General features: G+C 43.2%; 3 protein-coding genes and 1 long non-coding RNA gene across 11 annotated transcripts in view; 2 read left to right on the top strand and 2 right to left on the bottom strand.

Moving 5' to 3' along the window:
- The first annotated feature begins 118 nt into the window (after nt 1-118).
- Nucleotides 119-9,328, top strand: LOC148394633 (ileal sodium/bile acid cotransporter-like). Of its 2 annotated transcripts, none has more exons than XM_088383797.1 (7): nt 119-3,014; nt 3,514-4,993; nt 5,226-5,344; nt 6,029-6,117; nt 6,196-6,371; nt 6,556-6,713; nt 8,537-9,328. In XM_088383797.1, exons 2-7 carry the CDS (start codon nt 4,596-4,598, stop codon nt 8,728-8,730), a joined length of 1,134 nt encoding a protein of 377 aa, XP_088239923.1. In that variant the 5' UTR covers nt 119-3,014; nt 3,514-4,595; the 3' UTR covers nt 8,731-9,328. The 2 variants fall into 2 exon arrangements, with proteins under 2 accessions (XP_088239923.1, XP_088239922.1); XM_088383796.1 differs by having other exon boundaries at nt 119-3,280.
- Nucleotides 9,329-9,437: 109 nt separating this feature from the next.
- LOC148394632 (uncharacterized) lies at nt 9,438-12,221 on the bottom strand. Its single transcript, XR_015860088.1, has 3 exons — nt 12,175-12,221; nt 9,638-10,246; nt 9,438-9,536 (listed from the first exon to the last, which is right to left on the bottom strand). It is a non-coding gene; the product is annotated as an uncharacterized LOC148394632 (long non-coding RNA).
- klhdc3l (kelch domain containing 3-like) overlaps nt 11,751-19,144 on the top strand; it is a 31,003-nt gene continuing 23,609 nt past the window's right edge. For 2 of the 5 annotated variants that reach the window (XM_088383792.1, XM_088383788.1), the window contains exon 1: nt 11,751-11,881. The gene's annotated coding sequence lies outside the window, so the exon portion shown is untranslated. Of the gene's footprint in view, nt 11,882-13,461; nt 14,617-19,144 lie in introns of those variants that run through there. The other 3 variants (XM_088383790.1, XM_088383789.1, XM_088383791.1) reach the window with 3 other exon arrangements.
- Nucleotides 15,317-18,596, bottom strand: LOC148394631 (uncharacterized). 3 transcript variants are annotated; one of them, XM_088383786.1, is made up of 2 exons: nt 15,804-18,596; nt 15,317-15,738 (listed from the first exon to the last, which is right to left on the bottom strand). In XM_088383786.1, exons 1-2 carry the CDS (start codon nt 18,562-18,564, stop codon nt 15,689-15,691), a joined length of 2,811 nt encoding a protein of 936 aa, XP_088239912.1. In that variant the 5' UTR covers nt 18,565-18,596; the 3' UTR covers nt 15,317-15,688. The 3 variants fall into 3 exon arrangements, with proteins under 3 accessions (XP_088239912.1, XP_088239911.1, XP_088239913.1); XM_088383785.1 differs by having other exon boundaries at nt 15,317-15,927; nt 16,063-18,596; XM_088383787.1 differs by lacking the exon at nt 15,317-15,738 and having other exon boundaries at nt 16,065-16,174; nt 16,246-18,596.

The following is a 19,144-nucleotide window of genomic DNA, read 5'->3' as shown; positions in this document are numbered from 1 at the left end:
ACACAAAGTGAGTATATACATTTCATTGTTACTACTGTCCACTGTTGTGCTGTTTGTCTGATCGCGGTTTGCTCCGTATGCGCGCCGTTTGATTGACAGCTCCGGCGCGCTCCTTTAAATTTGCCTCGCATCGTTCGAGTAGCCATTACGCAGCGGCACGGTGACTAACGGTCGCCAGCAAATGAATTTTGTTGTCTCGATCAATGACTTATGTTTGGTGTGTTGCCGAGAGTATTTCATTTATGGTTATTTGTTATTATTTTTTTGCCAATAATTCAGTAAAGCAATCAAAACTGAACCACGTCTTCCCTCCTGTATTCTGACCGACACCCGGGGGCAAAAAGAGTATAACCATCCGAGCCAACCCCCTATACCATAGGTCGGCAACTCATGGCTCCGGAGCCACATGTGGCTCTTTCATCCTTCTGTCCCTTCTGTTGTGGCTCCCTGTGACTTTGGAAAATGATGAGTATTTTAGAAAAATTACATTTTATTTTAGTTTGTTCATTTTAAAATATAACTCTGAATTTGAAGATTATGGTAAACTTGTAACATTAAAATTAAACGTTTTTAATATTTTTACCGCCCAAAATATGCGTCACATCCGCCAATGTGCGACATTCGAATTCCTGGCGTCCCTCACGTCTGGCAGCCGGCGTTTTTCCAGCACACTACTATAAAAGTGACATAAATACATAACTATATATTAAGTGAAGTAGTCCTTTTTTTTAATTCAGGAGGACAACTGGCTGCACACTCCAGTACACGTGATGGGACAGAAGCAGACTGCGCATTTTTTTGGTTTGCATTGTTCGTTCAGTGCTGGTGGATAATATTTGGATAAGTTTGGATTTTTATCTCATAAATAAGAGGACAGGTGACTGCAGGCTGTTTGCATTTTTTGTTCAGTGGGTTGGGTAAGTTTGGATTTTTATTTCTTAAATACGAAGACTCAAATAGACACTGGGTATTTTATTTGAAATTAAGCATCAACCAAGTGTAAAATGCTTTTTGTTACATGCAGAAATAAAATTCTGTGTTCTCTGCAGCAGTTCGTTTATTTCATTTTCATAAATGCAATAGTTTTTTGTACATAGCATAATATATACATACATAATATATATAATGATGTCAAAATGGGTTGTGGCTCCGGGTGCTTTCTTTTCATTGGGGGGCGGTCCCAAATGGCTCCTTGAGTAAAAAAGGTTGATCTAACCCCCCAATTCCAACCCTTAATGCTGAGTGCCAAGCAGGGAGGCAATGGGTCCCATTTTTATAGTCTTTGGTATGACCCGGCCGGGGTTTGAACCCACAACCTTCCAGCCTCAGGGCGGACACTCTACTACTAGGCCACTGAGCTGGCGTCAACAACAATTTTGTTGTTTTATCACAGTAGATTGGTTTATTTACGTTTCAAAAACCAGAAGCCATTCATTTGCAAATGTGATTGCACTTTAGTTTACAAATTTAAATGTTCAGATATTAAGATATGATAGACAGTTTTTGCATGATTTGAAGGAGGCAAAATAACATGCTTTTTCTCTTGAATATATTGTTATAAGCATTTGTTTCAGATGTACTGTAATTATTTTCTGTATAAAAATTAAATTTGGTGTTCAAAAAGTCTTTTTTCAAACTTGAGTCTTGAAAAAGAGGGGGTCGTCTTATAATCGGGGTCGTCTTATATTCGGGCCAATACGGTAATATGTAAAGGAATGTAAATGTGTTATTTTGTAAAAATCAAGAACTTGATCCAACCTAGAGTGTTACAAGTTAGGGAAATAAAAATCACGAACAGCAGTTAACTGCGATCATAACTTTTTATAGAAAGTACTGTTAAAGGGGTCAAGGTCACATGATGAAAATCTTTTGCACTGGTATTGCTATGACTTCACAAAAGGCAATCTAGAAGGTGGGCTTAATTCCTTAAGGTTTGTGAAGCGTAATCGTGTTCTTACATAATTAAAATGTTATCTAAAAGTCAGATCATCTTAGAAATTGGCCGTGACCTGACACAAATCTTCACAAGCATTTAAGAGCTGCAGATTACAGATACTTAAAATTGAACACATCCCTAATGACGAACAAGTAGAGAAAGATAACGGATGGAGTAGATAAGGATTATATAAGATGTGTTAAGATACCACCATCAATTTTCAACACCGCTTACCCTGTCCAGGGTCACAGGGGCCACTGAAGTCTATCCCAGCTGACTTCGGGCGAAAGGCAGACGACACCCAGAACTGGTCGCCAGATACCAACATCAATTATTTCATTACCCACTTTGTCATACTACACAAAGTAATCTCTGAGTACTTTGAATTACTCAATGAGTGAATCGGGGCTGAAGTACAGTATATAATAGCTAGGGTTAAGCCCTAAGTAAATGTTAGACTTTCATGACTCCTTTGCTGTGAGCAACATTATTACAGCTGTTCAGAGTTGAAAAAGGACAGTAGAATGGGGTTCTGTCAAAACAAAGACATTTTAATTCAAAGACAAAACTGTATTGTATGACTAATCAGTTGAATACGCGTAGAAAGGACGATTTGAAATCCACGTTTTTATTGGTGAACTGTGCTTCGTGAATGAAATTCAAACAAAAAGACGTGAAACATCAGCATACTAATTAGGCCAGGTGCATTATTCAAAATTCAGGGATCTCCTGCACTAGTGGCACCTCTGCTTCACATAACTTGTTGGTATTTTAAAAACCTTACAATGCGAAGTGTTTATATTTAAAATGTTGCTGTTTCAGTACCGGTATCAAGGTATACTTAATGCAGGTATAGTCCATCCATCCATTATCTGAACATTTCATCCTCACAAGGGTCGCGGGCATTCTGCATCTTTTTGCAGCTGACTTCGGGCAATAGGCTGAATGCACCCTGAACTGGTTGCCAGTCAATTCCAGGGCACACATCCAGTACACAAACAACCATTCACACTCACAATCACACCTACGGACGTGTTTGGAGTGGTGAATAGGCCTAACATCCACGTCTTTGGGATGGGTGAGTAAACTGACGCTGGCACGGGAGAAATGTGCAAAAATCCACACGAGAAGTCAAAATGTTATTGTATATACATTAGCATGTTGTAGTGGGCCAGCCTTGACAGCCATTTCAGTTTCTCACATGGAACCTTCAAAAATTTATTTGCCCACCCCTGTCTTGCAGTACGGTACCACATGATCAGCTAGCTGATTTAGTGCCATTCTCTTGGGCAGTGATCAGGTCCCCGAGCTTTTGCACCACTCATTGGGTTAAAGGACTTTAATGTGAGTTTGTTTACTTAATGTTGACTTCCATTACATACTCTTCTTTGTCAGGCCCTTTGTTGGGAACCATCTTATTTCAGTTTTGGCATAGTGGTGCAAACCTGTTTAAGGCGTGTATATGATACTTAACTGTATTTGTTAAAGAATATTAACAATTTGTCACCACAAAATCTATAATTTTCTACAGCTGATGCCATAACTCTGTTTTATTTTATTTTGTTTTCTTTTTCTAGGTGTCAAACAATCGCTTTGGAGACGGTTGTGTCGCACCATTGTTCAGCTGTCCTCCAGACCAGCTGAGCTGGAGCTCATGTTTGCATTGCCCCTTTTCTACAGCATGTTTCAGCTAGTGGTGACTGCCCAGTTTGTGGGAGGTGAGCTTCACTTTCGAAGTGCATTGTATGAGGCATGCCCTGCCTTTAAATGAATCCGTCTGAGTGAACATGTCACAGAATTTAATTCAGGAAAAACTGTTAAGCAGCGCCTCCATCGAGTGGAAATTTGGTTCTGTTGGTACCATTCCAACCATTGTATTTTGGACTTGGTATCATTTTCAGATTTTTGAGTCACAGCGGCATTAAAGCTAAATATGCCATTCATTTACTTTACTTGCAAACAAAATTTCAAATACAATTGGAAATGATTTATAGTACAATAAATTCATCTTTACCTGTAAGACCTCAGTAGTCTACGTCATGCCCAACATGTTTTCATATTCATAGCCATGCACTGCGTGAACCCTCTGTACTGAAAGGCTTGAGCCTATGATTGCCAGTTTTGTTATATGTACTCTATATATGTCAGACCATTTTAAATTCTACTTTAAATTTACGTAAGTTAACAACACCATAAAACAATTTATGAGTGCTCTTTGTATGTGAGTATGTGGTGTACTCGATTGAAAACAAGCACAGCATCATCTCTTTTAAATTCAGAGGACACGGTGATTCATAGTTTAAAGATCTATAAAGTTTTAAGAGGCCAAAGATCATTTAAAAGAAGGATGGTGCAATCACATTTCAAAAATGATTCTTTTATATGCACGTGCTTTGTACACTGACCCCATAAAACGTAACAATGGTTAATTTTTTTCCACACAATTTTCCTTCCCACTACTATTTGGCAGTTGACAGCGGGACATAAAGAGCAGTGCCCTGGGCAGTTGGTAACCGTCACTTTATTGGATATCCAACAGAATAGGAAAGGATTCAGTCCAGTAAAATTGACGCATTCTGGGCTGTTGAGGATACGCATCCAGTGTTTTTTCCAAGTTGACTGGCCACGGATAACGCTCGTCTTGCATCAAAATTCCAATATGTCTATATTCAAGGAAACAACTGCAGAACTTGCTGTCTGCCTCTCTGAAGCCACAATCTGCTCTGGTGCTAACTGCCTTGTTCCAACCACTGACTTTAATGCAACACTGAGTCTAGTGTTGAGCACTGTGCTCACCATCATGCTGGCTATGGTCATGTTTTCTATGGGCTGCACTGTGGATGCACAAAAACTCTGGGGGCACCTGAAGAGACCCTGGGGCATCGTTATTGGTTTCCTTTGCCAATTTGGCATTATGCCTTTTACCGCATTTGCTTTGTCAATTGCCTTCAATGTGTTGCCTGTTCAGGCCATTGTCATCATTATCATGGGTTGCTGCCCTGGAGGCTCCGGTTCCAATATTATCTGCTACTGGCTGGATGGAGATATGGATCTAAGGTAAGAAGTGGTTTGGTTCACTAGATAATATTAAGTGAGGTACAGTATGGTTGCTGAATTAATGTAATAAACATATCACCTTTAAGTACATTGCTGCATGGTAACATGCAAACATGCGATCCCATTCTTATTGCATTGATTATTGGGCCAAATCACAGTAATTATTTTGTGTTTCTAAAACAAAATGTCACCAGAGAACCTTGAAGCTAGCTGTTAATTTCCTTCTCTTCAGTATCAGTATGACAGCCTGTTCCTCCATCCTGGCTCTGGGAATGATGCCCCTCTGTCTGCTTATTTACACCTCCATCTGGACTTCTTCAGACACCATCCAAATCCCATATGACAGTATTGGTAAACATACAACTCAAATCATGTGGATTACTCATAAACATATCAAAAGACTTCAGGGTTGTTGTTTTTTTGGAGGGGGCGCATGAGATAAGACCACGCAAATGCTTTGGGAAAAAAAATACATTTTACGTTTATAAAACTATATTTGTAGTGATGTCTTACCCACTTCTCTGAAAATTATAAAATAATAGTAATATAGTAATAAGTAAAAACAGTACCATAGGTGAGCTTTCAATGTTTATTTTGAATCTACGTATTTTAGTATTGCGATACGCGTGTACAGAAGAAGGTCAAATAGTCGTTTGAGAATTGCAGTTTACGTTACATTACTGTTCCTTTATGGCCTTTTTGTTATCAAGCACTTGATACAAACACCAAATATAAAAAAAACTAAAACTAGTACTAAAACTAACAAAAACTTATCTAAAATGAAGCATTTTCAAAAACATAAAAACCACTAAAAAAGAATAAACTTTCTCCAGAAACTAGTTCTAACTAACTGAAGTTAAACAAGTCAAAATACAATAAAAACTAACTGAAGAAAAATCAAAAATTTATAACCTGGGATTAGGCATTGGAATTATACTAATTTAACTCATTTGTTTATGCTGGGTCAACCTTGTTAAATATTTTGGTCCAAGAGATATTGAGAGGATTGAAAAGACATCATTTGGATTTCCTCAGGTATCACTCTTGTGGCCCTCCTTGTCCCAATCTCCGTGGGGATGTATTTTAAACGCAGATGGCCCCAATTGGCTAAAAAGATCCTCAAGGTAGGAATTTCATCAATTGTCTTCTTGTCCGAATAACTCTATGTGACATTTGTGGTATAATGTGTGTATTCTGTCCAGGTTGGGTCCATTACAGGTTTTGGTCTTATTGTTATCATTGCTGTAGTTGGTGGGATTCTTTACCAGTCTTCTTGGACCATCGCACCTTCCCTTTGGATAATTGGAACTATTTACCCCTTTATTGGTTTTGGGCTGGGTTTCCTTCTGGCTCGCTTTGTGGGTCAACCGTGGTACAGGTAAGATACCAGTTGATGATAGGAACAGTTTCAAAATGATGCCAACGTGGCACTAACCTGTTTAAAACATATGTTATCATGCTGTACTGTATTTACTAAATAGATTAATCGGTGGTTATCACAGAATTTTACGCAGCTCGTACATGTTGTAATTCTGTTATACTGATTTATTTTATTTCCCTAGGTGTCGAACAATTGCTTTGGAGACCGGTTTCCAGAACTCCCAGTTGTGTAGCACCATTGTTCAGTTATCCTTCAGCCCAGCTGAGCTGGAGGTCATGTTTGCATTCCCCCTTATCTACAGCATCTTTCAGCTCGTGGTGGCCGTCATGTTTGTGGGAGGTGAGCTACTAAGTTTGTGATACAGTGCTATTTTCTTATGTGACATTAGTTATCCAAATGTGGGTGAACACATAACAAGCATCACTTTCTGTTGACTACTGTTTTTAGTGCAGTGTGTGAGGCAAGCCCTGCCTCTAAAGGAGTCTGTCAATCATCTGTCTGAGTGAACCCTTTTTTAAATTCAGAATAACTTTGAATAACTGCCTCCATCAGGCTCATTATTTTAATCATTCAATTATAGACCATAAATCATTTTAATATTTTTGAGTCACATTGCCATATGAAACCATATGAAAACAATGGTTTAGCAACAACTAATTAGATTACATACTAGGAATACTAGAATACTTTCTACAATGGTATGTGGCATTTCATTTTCATTCAAAATCCCGACTCCAGCCTTGCAGTGCGGAGTTTGTATGCTCTACCCGTGTCTGCGTGGGTTTCTATCGGGTGCTCCGTTTTCCTCCTACATTACAAAAGCATGCATGGTAGGCCTAGGTCTGTAGGTGTGAGTTTGAGTGCGACTGGTTGTTTGTCTCTGTGTCCTGCAATTGGCTACCCACGAGTTCAGTGTGTCCTCCGCCTACTGCCGAAAAGACTGCTGAGATAGGTTCCAGCACGCCCGTGACCTTTGTGAGGATTAGCGGTTCAGAAGATGAATGAATGAATGAACGAACGAAGGAATGAATGAGGGCAGTACGGTGGAGTACGGTGGAGTACTGTGGAGCACTGTGTAGCACGTCCGCCTTACAATTCGGAGGGTGCAGGTTCGATTCCACCTCCGGCCCTCCCTATGTGGAGTTTGCATGTTCTCCCTGTACCTGCGTGGGTTTTCTCCGGGTCCTCCGGATTCCTCCCATATCCCAAAAAACATGCTTGGTAGGCCGATTGAGCACTCCAAATTGCCCGTAGGTGAGTACGACCGTGGATGGTTGTTTGTTTCTATGTGCCCTGGAATTGGCTGGCAACCAGTTCAGGGTGTCCCCCGCCTACTGCCCGATGATGGCTGAGGGGACAAGCGGTACAGATAATTGAGTGATTGATTGATGGATGGATGGATGGATGGATGGATGGATGAAAACTTGACAGCCTTCAAATGATGCAAGAAGATGGAGCAGAACACAGTTGCTAAGATTTTTTATTTATTTATTTTTGGTCATCCATAATACGTTTGCCTGGATTTTTTTTCCCTTCAGGTAGAGGCAATAGGGTCAGTAAGACAGACAGATACCTAGCAAGAAACAGAAACAACACTACTATAAAGATTCGGACAACAGTTTGACAATACGCACAATTGCACAGATACAAATTTTGTATGAAAATACATGAATGGAAAATGGAGAAACAGCATACCCCTAATGCAAAGTCATCACTGCTCAGCTCTAACATAAAATATGTATTTAAAACAATGCAGCACATTTTCAAGGCCACTTAGCGGAAGTGAGCCGAAGGACAATGATCAAGGTTCATACAATAAAATGTGCCATCAAAAGCTGTATAAAACATATCTCAGAAAGGTTGTCGGCTCCTGGCTTGAGCAGTATTTCCACACATGTAACACTGCTAAAGCAATTTCAATTCATGACCGGAAGGGATAAAGGGATTAAACACATTTTACTGAGAAACTGTGTTCAAGGACAGTGGTCTTGGGAGGTTCACAAGATAATCCTCCCTTTTTTTAACAGTGGTACAACTATTTATTGGACCTTTTACAACTTTAGTCTTCAAGTTTAAAATGACCCGGTAGATAAATGTTTGGTGATTGAAATGGTTATGATGAGGTAATGAATCATTCACAATTTTTGCATTTCGCTCCACAGGATACCAAGCCTATATAAAGTCACGTGGTCTGGGATCAGCTGAAACAGATAGTGAAACTCCGTCATTGGAAGACATCTATGCAGAAGGAGCTAAAGAGAAGCGCTTTCAAGTGGAAAATAGCGCCTTAGAGTTGAATGAAGATCATATTAATAAAGGCAAGGCTGAGCACTTTGACAAGAACACCCAGCTCTGATATTACGCCTTTGCTGACTTTGTACAAAATGACCTCCGCAAGCAGGGAAATACTGCTGAAAGCTCCAAACTGTGAACACACACCACACTCTGCAGGCTAGGGTGGTGTGCAATGGTTTTAATCGATTTAAATTTTTTGAAATAACCCCGGAAAAGAGGGCTACCCAAACATATTTAATATATATGCATATTAGTGTTTTTGTGAAGGGACATTTTTCATGCCCAGAAGAAGTGAGGTAGTTGAATGGTCATTGTGTGCTTGTTATGAAGACCTTCTGTATCTCTGCAGTCAAAAAGCACACATCACTTAGGGCTCCTATCCAAAATGTGATAAATGCCCCCCCCCCCTAAAAAAAACTAATTGTGTGCAGGCTATTATATTTTGCTAAACTTGTCCAGACTGAGCCAATCAAGTAACAAGATAAAAACTCATTTGCACACTAGGTAAATAAAACTACATCCCAACTTTTTTAACACAATAATCATCATTTATTTATAGTGTTTTAGAAAAGGTTCTTCAAATATGCTTTGCTTGTTCATGTACTTGACTTAATTTATACTTCATGTTTGTTAATAAATTGATGGTTAATTGATGGTCAGGCTTCCTTGCATTTATTTGATGGAAAATGTTGCTAAGTTTGAGTAAATGTTGATTTTATTCATTTTTAAATGTATTAGTACACTGAACATACAGTGGAGAGAACAAGTATTTGATACACTGCTGATTTTTCAGGTTTTCCCACTTGCAAAGCATGTAGAAGTCTGTAATTTCCATCATAGGTACTCTTCGACTGTCAGTGATGGAATCTAAAACAAAAAAACAGAAAATCACATTGTATGATTTTTAAATAATTTCCATTTTATTGCAGGAAATAAGTATTCTATACATCAGAAAAACAGTACTTAACATTTAGTGCAGAAACCTTTGTTTGCAATTACAGAGATCAGACGTTTCCTGTAGTTCTTGACCACGTTTGCACACACTGCAGCAGGGATTTTGGCCCACTCCTCCATACAGATCTCCTCCAGAGCCTTCAGGTTTCGGAGCTGTCGCTGGGCCACACGGACTTTAAGCTCCCTCCAAAGATTCTATGTTGGATTCAGGTCTGGAGACTGGCTAGGCCACTCCAGGACCTTGAGATGTTTCCTACGGAGCCACTCCTTAATTCCCCTGGCTGTGTTTTGGGTCGTTGTCATGCTGGAAGACCCAGCCGCGATCCTCGGTCTCCCTCGGTTTGGGGCGCCATGCAAGATCTCACCTCGTGGAGCATCAATGATCATGAGGAAGGTGAAGATTGAGGCCAGAACTACACGGCAGGACCTGGTCAATGACCTGAATAGAGCTGGGACCACAGTCTCAAAGAAAACCATCAGTAACACACTACGCCGTCAAGGATTAAAATCCTGCAGTGCACGCTAGGTGCCCTTGCTCAATCCAACGCATGTCAAGGCCCGTCTGAAGTTTGCAGATGACCATCTGGATGATCCAGAGGAGGAATGGAAGAAGGTCATGTGGTCTGATGAGACAAAAATAGAACTCTTTGGTTTAAACTCCACTCGTTGTGTTTGGAGGAAGAAGAATGATGACTATAACCCCAAAAACACCATCCGAACTGTGAAGCATGGCGGTGGAAACAATTTTTTGGGGATGCTTTTCTGCAAAGGGAATAGGACGACTGCACCGTATTCAGGGATGGATTGATGGGGCCATGTATCGAGAGATCTTGGCCAACAACCTCCTTCCCTCAGTAAAAGCTACAGAAATTGCATGGGATTTACTTTTTTTATTTGTGACCAAAATATAGTTATATAACATTGATATGAAATGCTACTGTGTGCCCATAAAATAGATAATAAAGGGTGCACTAAATAATTTGTGTGTTAAATTAAGAACTTTGACATCTAGGTAAGTAAATGGTACGTGTTTTCTAGGGACCTTAGATAAGTATCTATTACTAGTCTATTTCCATCAAAAGCCAGTAAACCCAGGTTTTCCATATTACTTCAGTACCTTATTACCAGCCTAAAAGGAAATGAATATATATATATATATATATATATATATATATATATATATATATATATATATATATATATATATATATATATATATATATATATATATATATATATATATATATATATATATATATACACACACAAATATATATACAAAAACCCAATAACCAGTGATTTTTCCATTTTTTATACTATCTTTTTCCCAAATGTAATATCCATTTAACATATGTTGCTGTTATTGTTATTCACCCGAGGCGCCTGAGAATGGTTGTTCTCTATTCACTTAAGAGACACAGATCCTATGCAGTGGCTGGTTCATGTTCATTGCCGTATCAATGACGAAACTACTTTTAGGCACATTCTTCTGTTGGTATTTGAATTCAACCGTGGTATTTTGCCGTCAGTCAATAGTTACTATACCACTAACATTCTTGTCGTGCATTGGTTTCGTGATTTGGATTTAAAAGTTAAACGTGAGATAATCTGACTTTTGTAATTTAGTGTCATCTAATGCCGAATGGTATATTGAACTGAAACTTAACTATGGATGACATGTTAAATGCACTGAACCAACACCCTTCCTTCCCTTCGCTTTGTCCCGCCTCCGGAATACAGATGCGTTCAAAGATAATGCGTTCATTTTAAAAGCTAAAGTCCCAATGATCGTCACACACACACACATCTGGGTGTAGTGAAATTTGTCCTCTGCATTTAACCCATCTCCGTGTGATTTTGATCCATCCCCTTGGGGAGAGGGGAGCAGTGAGCAGTAGCTGTGCCGCGCTCCGGAATCATTTGGTGATCTAACCCCCCAATTCCAACCCCCAATGCTGAGTGCCAAGCAGGGAGGCAATGGGTCCCATTTTTATAGTCTTTGGTATGACCCGGCAGGTGTTAAGCATCTGTGGCTAGGCATGTTTCTTCTTCAGAAAACAAGGGAAGCGTGGATTTAGTTAAATAGTTATACATTTTTACGTAACCCCCCCCCAAAGAAATGACACCAATTTCATTCCTGAGAAAACGGACGTAAAGCCAACCTCCTCACTAAGTGTTGAATTTACGAGGTAGCGTGAATGCATCTTCAGTCATTTTTGAGAGGCAGCCTTTGATGGAAGGGTAGCGGCAACGATTTCGTAAGCAATACATTTTATACACTATTACTGAATGTTTTTCAGATATGGAATCGTTCAAGAACAACCTACGCATATAGCGTTAAGTTTCAGTCACATCAGAAACCTTATAACCGAAGAGGAGACGTCGACTCGTCCCTCATCTTGTCCTCAACTTTACCGTTATTATTTTTTGCTTCGCAGTCGACTAAAATTTTGTAAAATACAAACAAACAAACAAACAAACAAACAAACAAACAAACAAACAAACAAACAAACAAACAAAAAACATCACTGTTCGCGTATGCTTTTCCTACATTCCCGGCAGTGCTTAGGGTGCTGCTATACGGCAGACAACTCCGACAACGATGCCTCTCAAAGGAAATTCAACCGTGGCGATGTATTACATAATTTAAAGTCTTCCTATCGCACGACACGGAATTTGGCGTTTGATTACACCAGTTAAAGTGGACGAAAATATAGAATTAAACTGCTTCCCCAAGTCGTTTCCTTTTCAGCTGTTGTGTATTTGAACACACTGTCCCAAAAACATGTATTCTAGGCTGATTGAGCACTCCAATTTGCCCATAAGTATGAGAGCGAATGCCGATGGTTGTTTGTCTCAGTGTGCCCTGCGATTGGCTGGAAACCGGTTCAGGGTGTCCCCTTTCTACTGCCCGTAGTCATCGGGATAGGCTCCAGCACACCCGCGATCTATTTCAATTTCACGATTGTTGTTCACCTTATATGTACTCTACAGTTATTCAATAACCCTTAATAACAAAGACAGTTTGTAGCAAACAGCAGATGTTTGGACAATGTGTGACCTTCTCTCGTGACTTTCGGGCTGTTTGCACAAGTGGCATTGATAAATTAAACAAAATAGTAAAGTTCAATGTTGGGAAGGTGATGAGACATTTTTCGGGAATACCCGAGTACTTGGTCATACATACATAGTAATGCAGTCTGGAACGTAAGCATAATTAAAAATAAAATATACCCTTATCATATGACTTTATTCAAATTGTAAAAGTGCAGTGTTATTGAACACATTGAATATGTTATTTAAGACCACCACAAGTTACTATTTAGTTACTGTTGCTACTTTTATTTTGCACTCTTATGAGATCAGTGTTACTCCAAAAGCGGTTAAGTCATGGCTATTTTTTAGACTGCCAATTTACCTTGTGCATTTGAAATCTCGAGTGGTGCGCTTCACTCCTAATGATAGCGCTCATAATAGCAGTCCCAGTTGGAACGCTTATAAGCTCTCCATAACGACTAAGAGACACTGACTCAACATACAAAACTCTTTGTGGAGCTGACTGGTAAATGGAATGGAGTTGTGTTGTAGTTTGCTTATTCTTGAATCATTATGTTAAATAATCATGGTTTCATTATTTCATTATACTTTCTACCATGTAATGATGATGATGATGATGATGATGATGATAGAACTTTATTCATCCCACAGCGGGGATATTTACTTGTCACAGCAGCGCATACGAGTGCAAGAAAACAAGTGCCAAAATTTCAAAAAGGATAAATAACAAACAAAGACTAGTGCCGCTAGTAGAGACAAAACACAATTTTTTTTTTATCAGGTGCCACACGTGTTATAAAGTCTGACAGCAGAGGGAATGAAGGACCTGCGGAACCATTCCTTCCTACACCGTGGGTGTAATAGTCTGCTGCTAAAGGAGCTGCTCAGGGACTGCACAATGTCATGGAGGGGGTGAGAGGTGTTGTCCATGATGGATTTCAGCTTAATCAACGTCCTCCTCTCACCCACAACCTCAATGGAGTCCAGGGGACAGTCCAGGACAGAGCTCGCTCTCCTGACCATCTTATTCAGTCTCCCCCTGTCCCGGTCCGTACCGCCCCCACCCCAACATACCACAGCGTAGAGGATGGCAGAGGCTACCACAGAGTCATAGATGGTCCTGAGGAGAGCCCTGCACACACCAAAGGACCTCAGTCTCCTCAGCAGGTGGATGCGACTGGCCCTTCTTGTACAGGGCGTGTGTGTGATCAGTCCAGTCCAGTTTGTTGTTAAGGGGAACACCCAGGAATTTGTAGTTCTCCACTACCTCAATGTCCGATCCTTGGATGTTCACCAGAGTGAAGTGGGGTGCTATCCTCCCGAAGCCTCACAATCATCTCCTTCGTCTTGCTGGTGTTCAGCTGAAGCTGGTTGAGTTCACACCAGCTGACAAAGTCCTTGATGACCGTCCTGTATTCCAGATCGTTCCCCCCCGAAACATATCCAACAATGGCCGTGTCGTCGGAGAACTTCTGAATGTGGCAGTGTGCGGTGTCGTGGGAAAAGTCTGAAGTGTACAGGAAAGGAGAGAGCACCGTTCCCTGGGGGACACCTGTGCTGCAGCGCACCACGTCAGACTCACAGCGATGTAACCTCACATACTGCGGCCTGTCGGTGAGGAAGTTTGTTGTCCATGCAGCCAGGCGCTGGTCCACATCCGCCTTCTCCATCTTCACTCTGAGCAGTGACGGCTGGATGGTGTTAAAAGCGCTGGAGAAATCGAAGAATATGATCCTCCCAGTGCTCCCATGTCCTCCGGGTGAAGCAGTGTTCTGTGCAGTAAATAAATCACTGCATCATCCACCCCAACAGCAGGCCGGTAAGCAAACTGCAGGGGGTCCAGCTGCACTCCCACCAGTGAACGCAGGTGACCCAGGAGGATCCTCTCCATAGTCTTCCACAGGGCTGGAACTTTTTTCAGGCTCAGGTTGAACAGGTACATGACCACACTACTCAGCTGGTCCGCACAGTCCCTGATCAGTCTCGGACAGATGCCGTCTGGGCCCGGGGCCTTCCCTGCCTTGATCTTTCTGAGGTGTGAAATTTCTGAGGTGTAATGGAATAGCATTAAGTTCTGCATTTCACTATTCGGTTCTGGTACAAATAGATGCCCAAGGATGTATTTGTAGTTAGTAAAAAATATTTCAACAGTGGTGTGTGGCATTCACAGTTTGGACTTTTGTCTTAAAAGTTTAACATGACATATTCTGATTCAGTGTGGACCATAAAACATTGTAATTTTGTGGCTGTGGCAGAATATAATGAATTATTGTAATTCTGGAATTATGGCCTAAAAATTTCAAATTTGATTTCATTCGACCATAACAAAATATTCCAAAAAACTACTATGGTCAGTGATGCCAGTAATGTGTTACCAAGTAGCGTGTTATTTTTCAAATATACACATTTCTGAGGAACTACCGTGATTTTCGGACTAAAAGTCACTCCGGAATATAGGTCGCATTAGCCATAAAATGCACAATAACGTGAAAAAAAACATATATAAGTCGCTCCGGAGTATAAGTCGCATTTTAGGGGGAAATTTATTCTACAAAATCCAACACCAAGAACAGACATGAACGAACAACAACAGGCTAAACGATAGGTATGCTAACGTGACATAAAGTCAAAGTCAAAGTCAAAGTCAAAGTCAGCTTTATTGTCAATTTCTCCACATGCCAAAGACACACAAAGAAACCGAAATTTCGTTCCCCCCTATCCCACGGTGACAAGACATGGCTCACAACAGACAAACAGTAAACAAGTATAACAAAAGCGTGCTGAATAAATAATGAATAAATAACACAACAATAAATAAATAAATAATTAATTAAGAGGAGCGTAAAAACGCGTACAGCAGACATTCCCGAAAATAGCGCAACAGTGCCGCACGCTACGCAGAAGGGGGTAGCGAGTTCAGGGCCCTAACAGCCCGGAGAAAGAAGCTGTTGGCGAGTCTGGTGGTGCGGGAGCGCAGGCTCCTGTACCTCTTCCCAGAGGGCAGAAGGTCAAACAAGGAGTGAGCCGGGTGACTCACATCTCTGGCAATCGAGGTTGCCTTGCGGGCGAGATGGGAGGTGTAAATGTCCTTCAGGGAGGGAAGCGAAGCACCAATAATCTTACCAGCCGTATTCACTATGCGCTGCAGGGCCTTCAAGTTCTGTTCAGTGCAGTTACCACCCCAGACAGCGATGCAACTGGTGAGGACGCTCTCAATGGTGCCACGGTAGAATGTAGACAGGACTGCCTGAGGAGCACATGCACGCCTGAGCTTCCGCAGGAAATACAGGCGGCGCTGAGCTTTCTTTGCCAGTGACGAGGTGTTCGCGGACCAGGAGAGGTCCTCACTGATGTGCACCCCCAGGAACTTGGTGCAGCTCACCCTCTCCACCACAGCACCGTCGATGATCAGCGGCAGGTGTGTTGTGTGACCCTTCCGGAAGTCCACAATGATTTCCTTGGTCTTACTGACGTTCAGCAGGAGGTTGTTGTCCCTGCACCACGTGGTCAGAAGGTCAACTTCCGACCTGTACCGAGTCTCGTCGCCCTTCGTGATGAGACCCACCAGAGTCGTGTCGTCAGCAAACTTCACTATGCGGTTGTCGCTGTAGGTCGCATTGCAGTCATGCGTCAGCAGGGTGAAGAGCAATGGACTGAGCACGCAGCCCTGGGGGGCCCCCGTGCTCAGCGTGATGCTGGCGGAGATTTTGTCGCCAACACGCACCACCTGAGGCCTCTGACAGAGGAAGTCCAGTATCCAGTTGCAGAGGGAGGTACTGAGGCCCAGCTCGTCGAGTTTGGAGATGAGTCGCTGCGGCACAATGGTGTTGAAGGCAGAGCTGAAGTCCACAAACAGCAACCTCACATATGAGTCCTTTCTCTCCAGGTGGGTGAGGGCCGAGTGGAGGGCAGAGCAGATGGCATCCTCAGAGGACCGCTTGGCACGGTACGCAAACTGGAAAGGGTCAATGGTGGGGGGGAGAACGGACTTGATGTGCTCCAAGACCAGCCGCTCAAAGCACTTCATGATGATGGGCGTCAGTGCCACAGGGCGGTAGTCATTGAAGCAGGACGGTGCAGGTTTCTTCGGCACAGGAGCGATGGTGGCAGCCTTGAAACACGAGGGGACGATGGCCTGCTGCAGGGAAACGTTAAAGATGTCTGTGAAGACACCCGACAGCTCCCCAGCGCAGTCCTTCAGCGCTCGACCCGGGATGTTGTCAGGGCCCGCCGCCTTACGGGTGTCAATAGCGGCAAGCGCCCTCCTCACACCGTCGGCAGAGAGGCGCAGGGGCTGCTCGTGTGGGGGGGGAGTGGTCTTCAGCGGGCAAGTGCTGTTCTGGGCGTCGAAGCGAGCAAAGAAGCGGTTCAGATCGTTCAGCAGGCGGACGTCGCCCTCACAGCTCCTCGGTGCGGGCTTGTAGTCTGTGATGGTCTGAATGCCCCGCCAAAGGCTACGTGCGTCCTTGCTGTCCTTGAAATGGGTGGAGACCTTGCACGAGAACGCCTTCTTCGCTTCCTTGATGCCTCGGGACAGGTCGGCCCTCGCTGTCCTCAAGCCAGCCTCATCCCCTGCTCTGAAAGCCTTGTCCCTGGCCCTCAACAGTCTGAGGACAGCCCCCGTCAGCCACGGCTTCCAGTTCGCGCGAGTGACGACGGATTTCGAGCAAGTCACATCATCGATGCACTTCGTGATGTAAGAGGTAACAGAGTCAGTATATTCCTCTATGTCCGTCCAATCGTTGTAGGTGGCTGCCTGCTTAAACAAGTCCCAGTCAGTGGTGTCGAAGCAGTCACGAAGTGCATCGGAGGCACCCTCAGGCCACACTCGAACCTGCCTCCGAACCGGCCTGGATGCCTTTACCAATTGTCTGTATGCGGGCAAAAGCAAAACGGTGAGATGGTCAGAAAGCCCCAGATGGGGGAGGGGGGTGGCTTTGAAGGCTCCCTTTTGCGCCGAGTAGACCAGGTCCAGGAAGCTGTCTCCACGTGTCGGAAAAGGAACATGCTGGTGAAGCCTCGGGAAAACAGACTTCAGGTTGGCATGATTGAAGTCTCCAGCGAAGATGGTGAAACCGTCAGGGTGCGCCGTTTGCTGTTCACTGACGGCCTGGTACAGTTCGCCAAGCGCCGCGGTCCTGTCTCCTTCGATGTTGGAAGGCGGGATGTATACCGCGACTAGCAGAATCGCGGTAAATTCCCTCGGCAGATAAAAAGGACGGCACTTAATGATCACAAACTCCACAAGCGGCGAGCAGTGCTTACATACCATCACAGAGTCCCGGCACCATTCTTCTCGGATGTAGACGCATATTCCACCTCCACGCGACTTTCCCCCTCGTACAATGGCACGGTCCGCCCGATAGCACGCTAGCCGCTCCAGATGCACCGCAGAGTCCGGAATGTTGTCACTCAACCAGGTCTCGGTGAACACGAGCACACAGCAGTTCCGCACCGTCCGGTTCGTAGACCTCAGCAGGCGAACGTAATCCATTTTGTTGTCCAGCGATCGAACATTCGCCAGAAGAATGGAGGGCACCGCCGGTCGCGCTGGGTTGGCCGCCAGCCTGGCCCGGACGCCTCCGCGCTTGCCCCTCTTCTGCTTCCTCGCACACCGTTTCCGACGACTCCCAACCGGGGGAGGAATAGCGGGTGAGGTCGGCGACGGATCAGGACGTAGCAGTCCGAGCGCCTTTAATGTCGACGCTTCAAAGTCCAGAACGCCGCAAAACCCACTTCTGCCGATGTCAAGCAGAACCTGCCTGCTGTACTTGTAGCACGGACGAGACGAACACACAAGACTGTCGGACGAACACTCATTAGACGAACAAATCACCGTACTGACGGGACAGAGAGTGGCCGCTGCGTGTGCACGCGCCGCCATCTTGAAAGAACTCCACCTAAAAAAACACAACCTATAAACACAAACGAAGAGCTGAGAACGGGCCTGACGTAACATTCAGTTATTAAAAAAAGCTATTACACAAATAACACGTTTATAAAACCATCTGTGTCACTCCAATTCATTAAATCCATAGATCGTCCTTTGTCAACAATGGGTGCGCTTCAAAATATTCCACAGGCTTATTTAACGATATATAAATTAGATATCAAATAATTATTATATAAGCAATATTATCAAACCATCTGTGCACTCTAAATCATTAAATCCATAGATCAAATTCCTCGTCCTTTGTCAACAACGCCGCGCGTGCGCCCTGACGTCAGCCTCGTCGTTATTCCACAGATCTAGTATATAACTATATTGTAGCGTTAACAAAGTACAAGGAAAGACGTGGGTTTGGTAAATGGCTCTTTATTTAACAAAACAAACTACCAGGTGTGTGGTGGCGTGGACTTCCAGCCACGGAGGTGGAAGAGAGATCCATAGAATAGGACCGGGCGTGCGTAAAAGCCATGACCGAGCCCCATCCACCATCCCCGGACAGCCACCCGGCCGAGCG

Source organism: Syngnathus floridae, chromosome 8 (assembly GCF_059516105.1).
Source record: "Syngnathus floridae isolate MCC-2025c chromosome 8, RoL_Sflo_1.0, whole genome shotgun sequence".
Classification (NCBI taxonomy): domain Eukaryota; kingdom Metazoa; phylum Chordata; class Actinopteri; order Syngnathiformes; family Syngnathidae; genus Syngnathus; species Syngnathus floridae.
This window is presented reverse-complemented; position numbering and strand designations above follow the sequence as displayed.

Coding starts and splice junctions, on each gene's coding strand:
- LOC148394631 (XM_088383785.1), bottom strand. CDS start 18,564: ATGGCGGCGCGTGCACACGCAGCGGCCACTCTCTGTCCCGTCAGTACG. Junction 15,928..16,062: donor ACGGTGCTGTGGTGGAGAGG/GTGAGCTGCACC, acceptor TGTGCTCCTCAG/GCAGTCCTGTCTACATTCTA.
- LOC148394633 (XM_088383797.1), top strand. CDS start 4,596: ATGTCTATATTCAAGGAAACAACTGCAGAACTTGCTGTCTGCCTCTCT. Junction 6,118..6,195: donor TGGCTAAAAAGATCCTCAAG/GTAGGAATTTCA, acceptor TATTCTGTCCAG/GTTGGGTCCATTACAGGTTT. Junction 6,372..6,555: donor GTGGGTCAACCGTGGTACAG/GTAAGATACCAG, acceptor TTATTTCCCTAG/GTGTCGAACAATTGCTTTGG.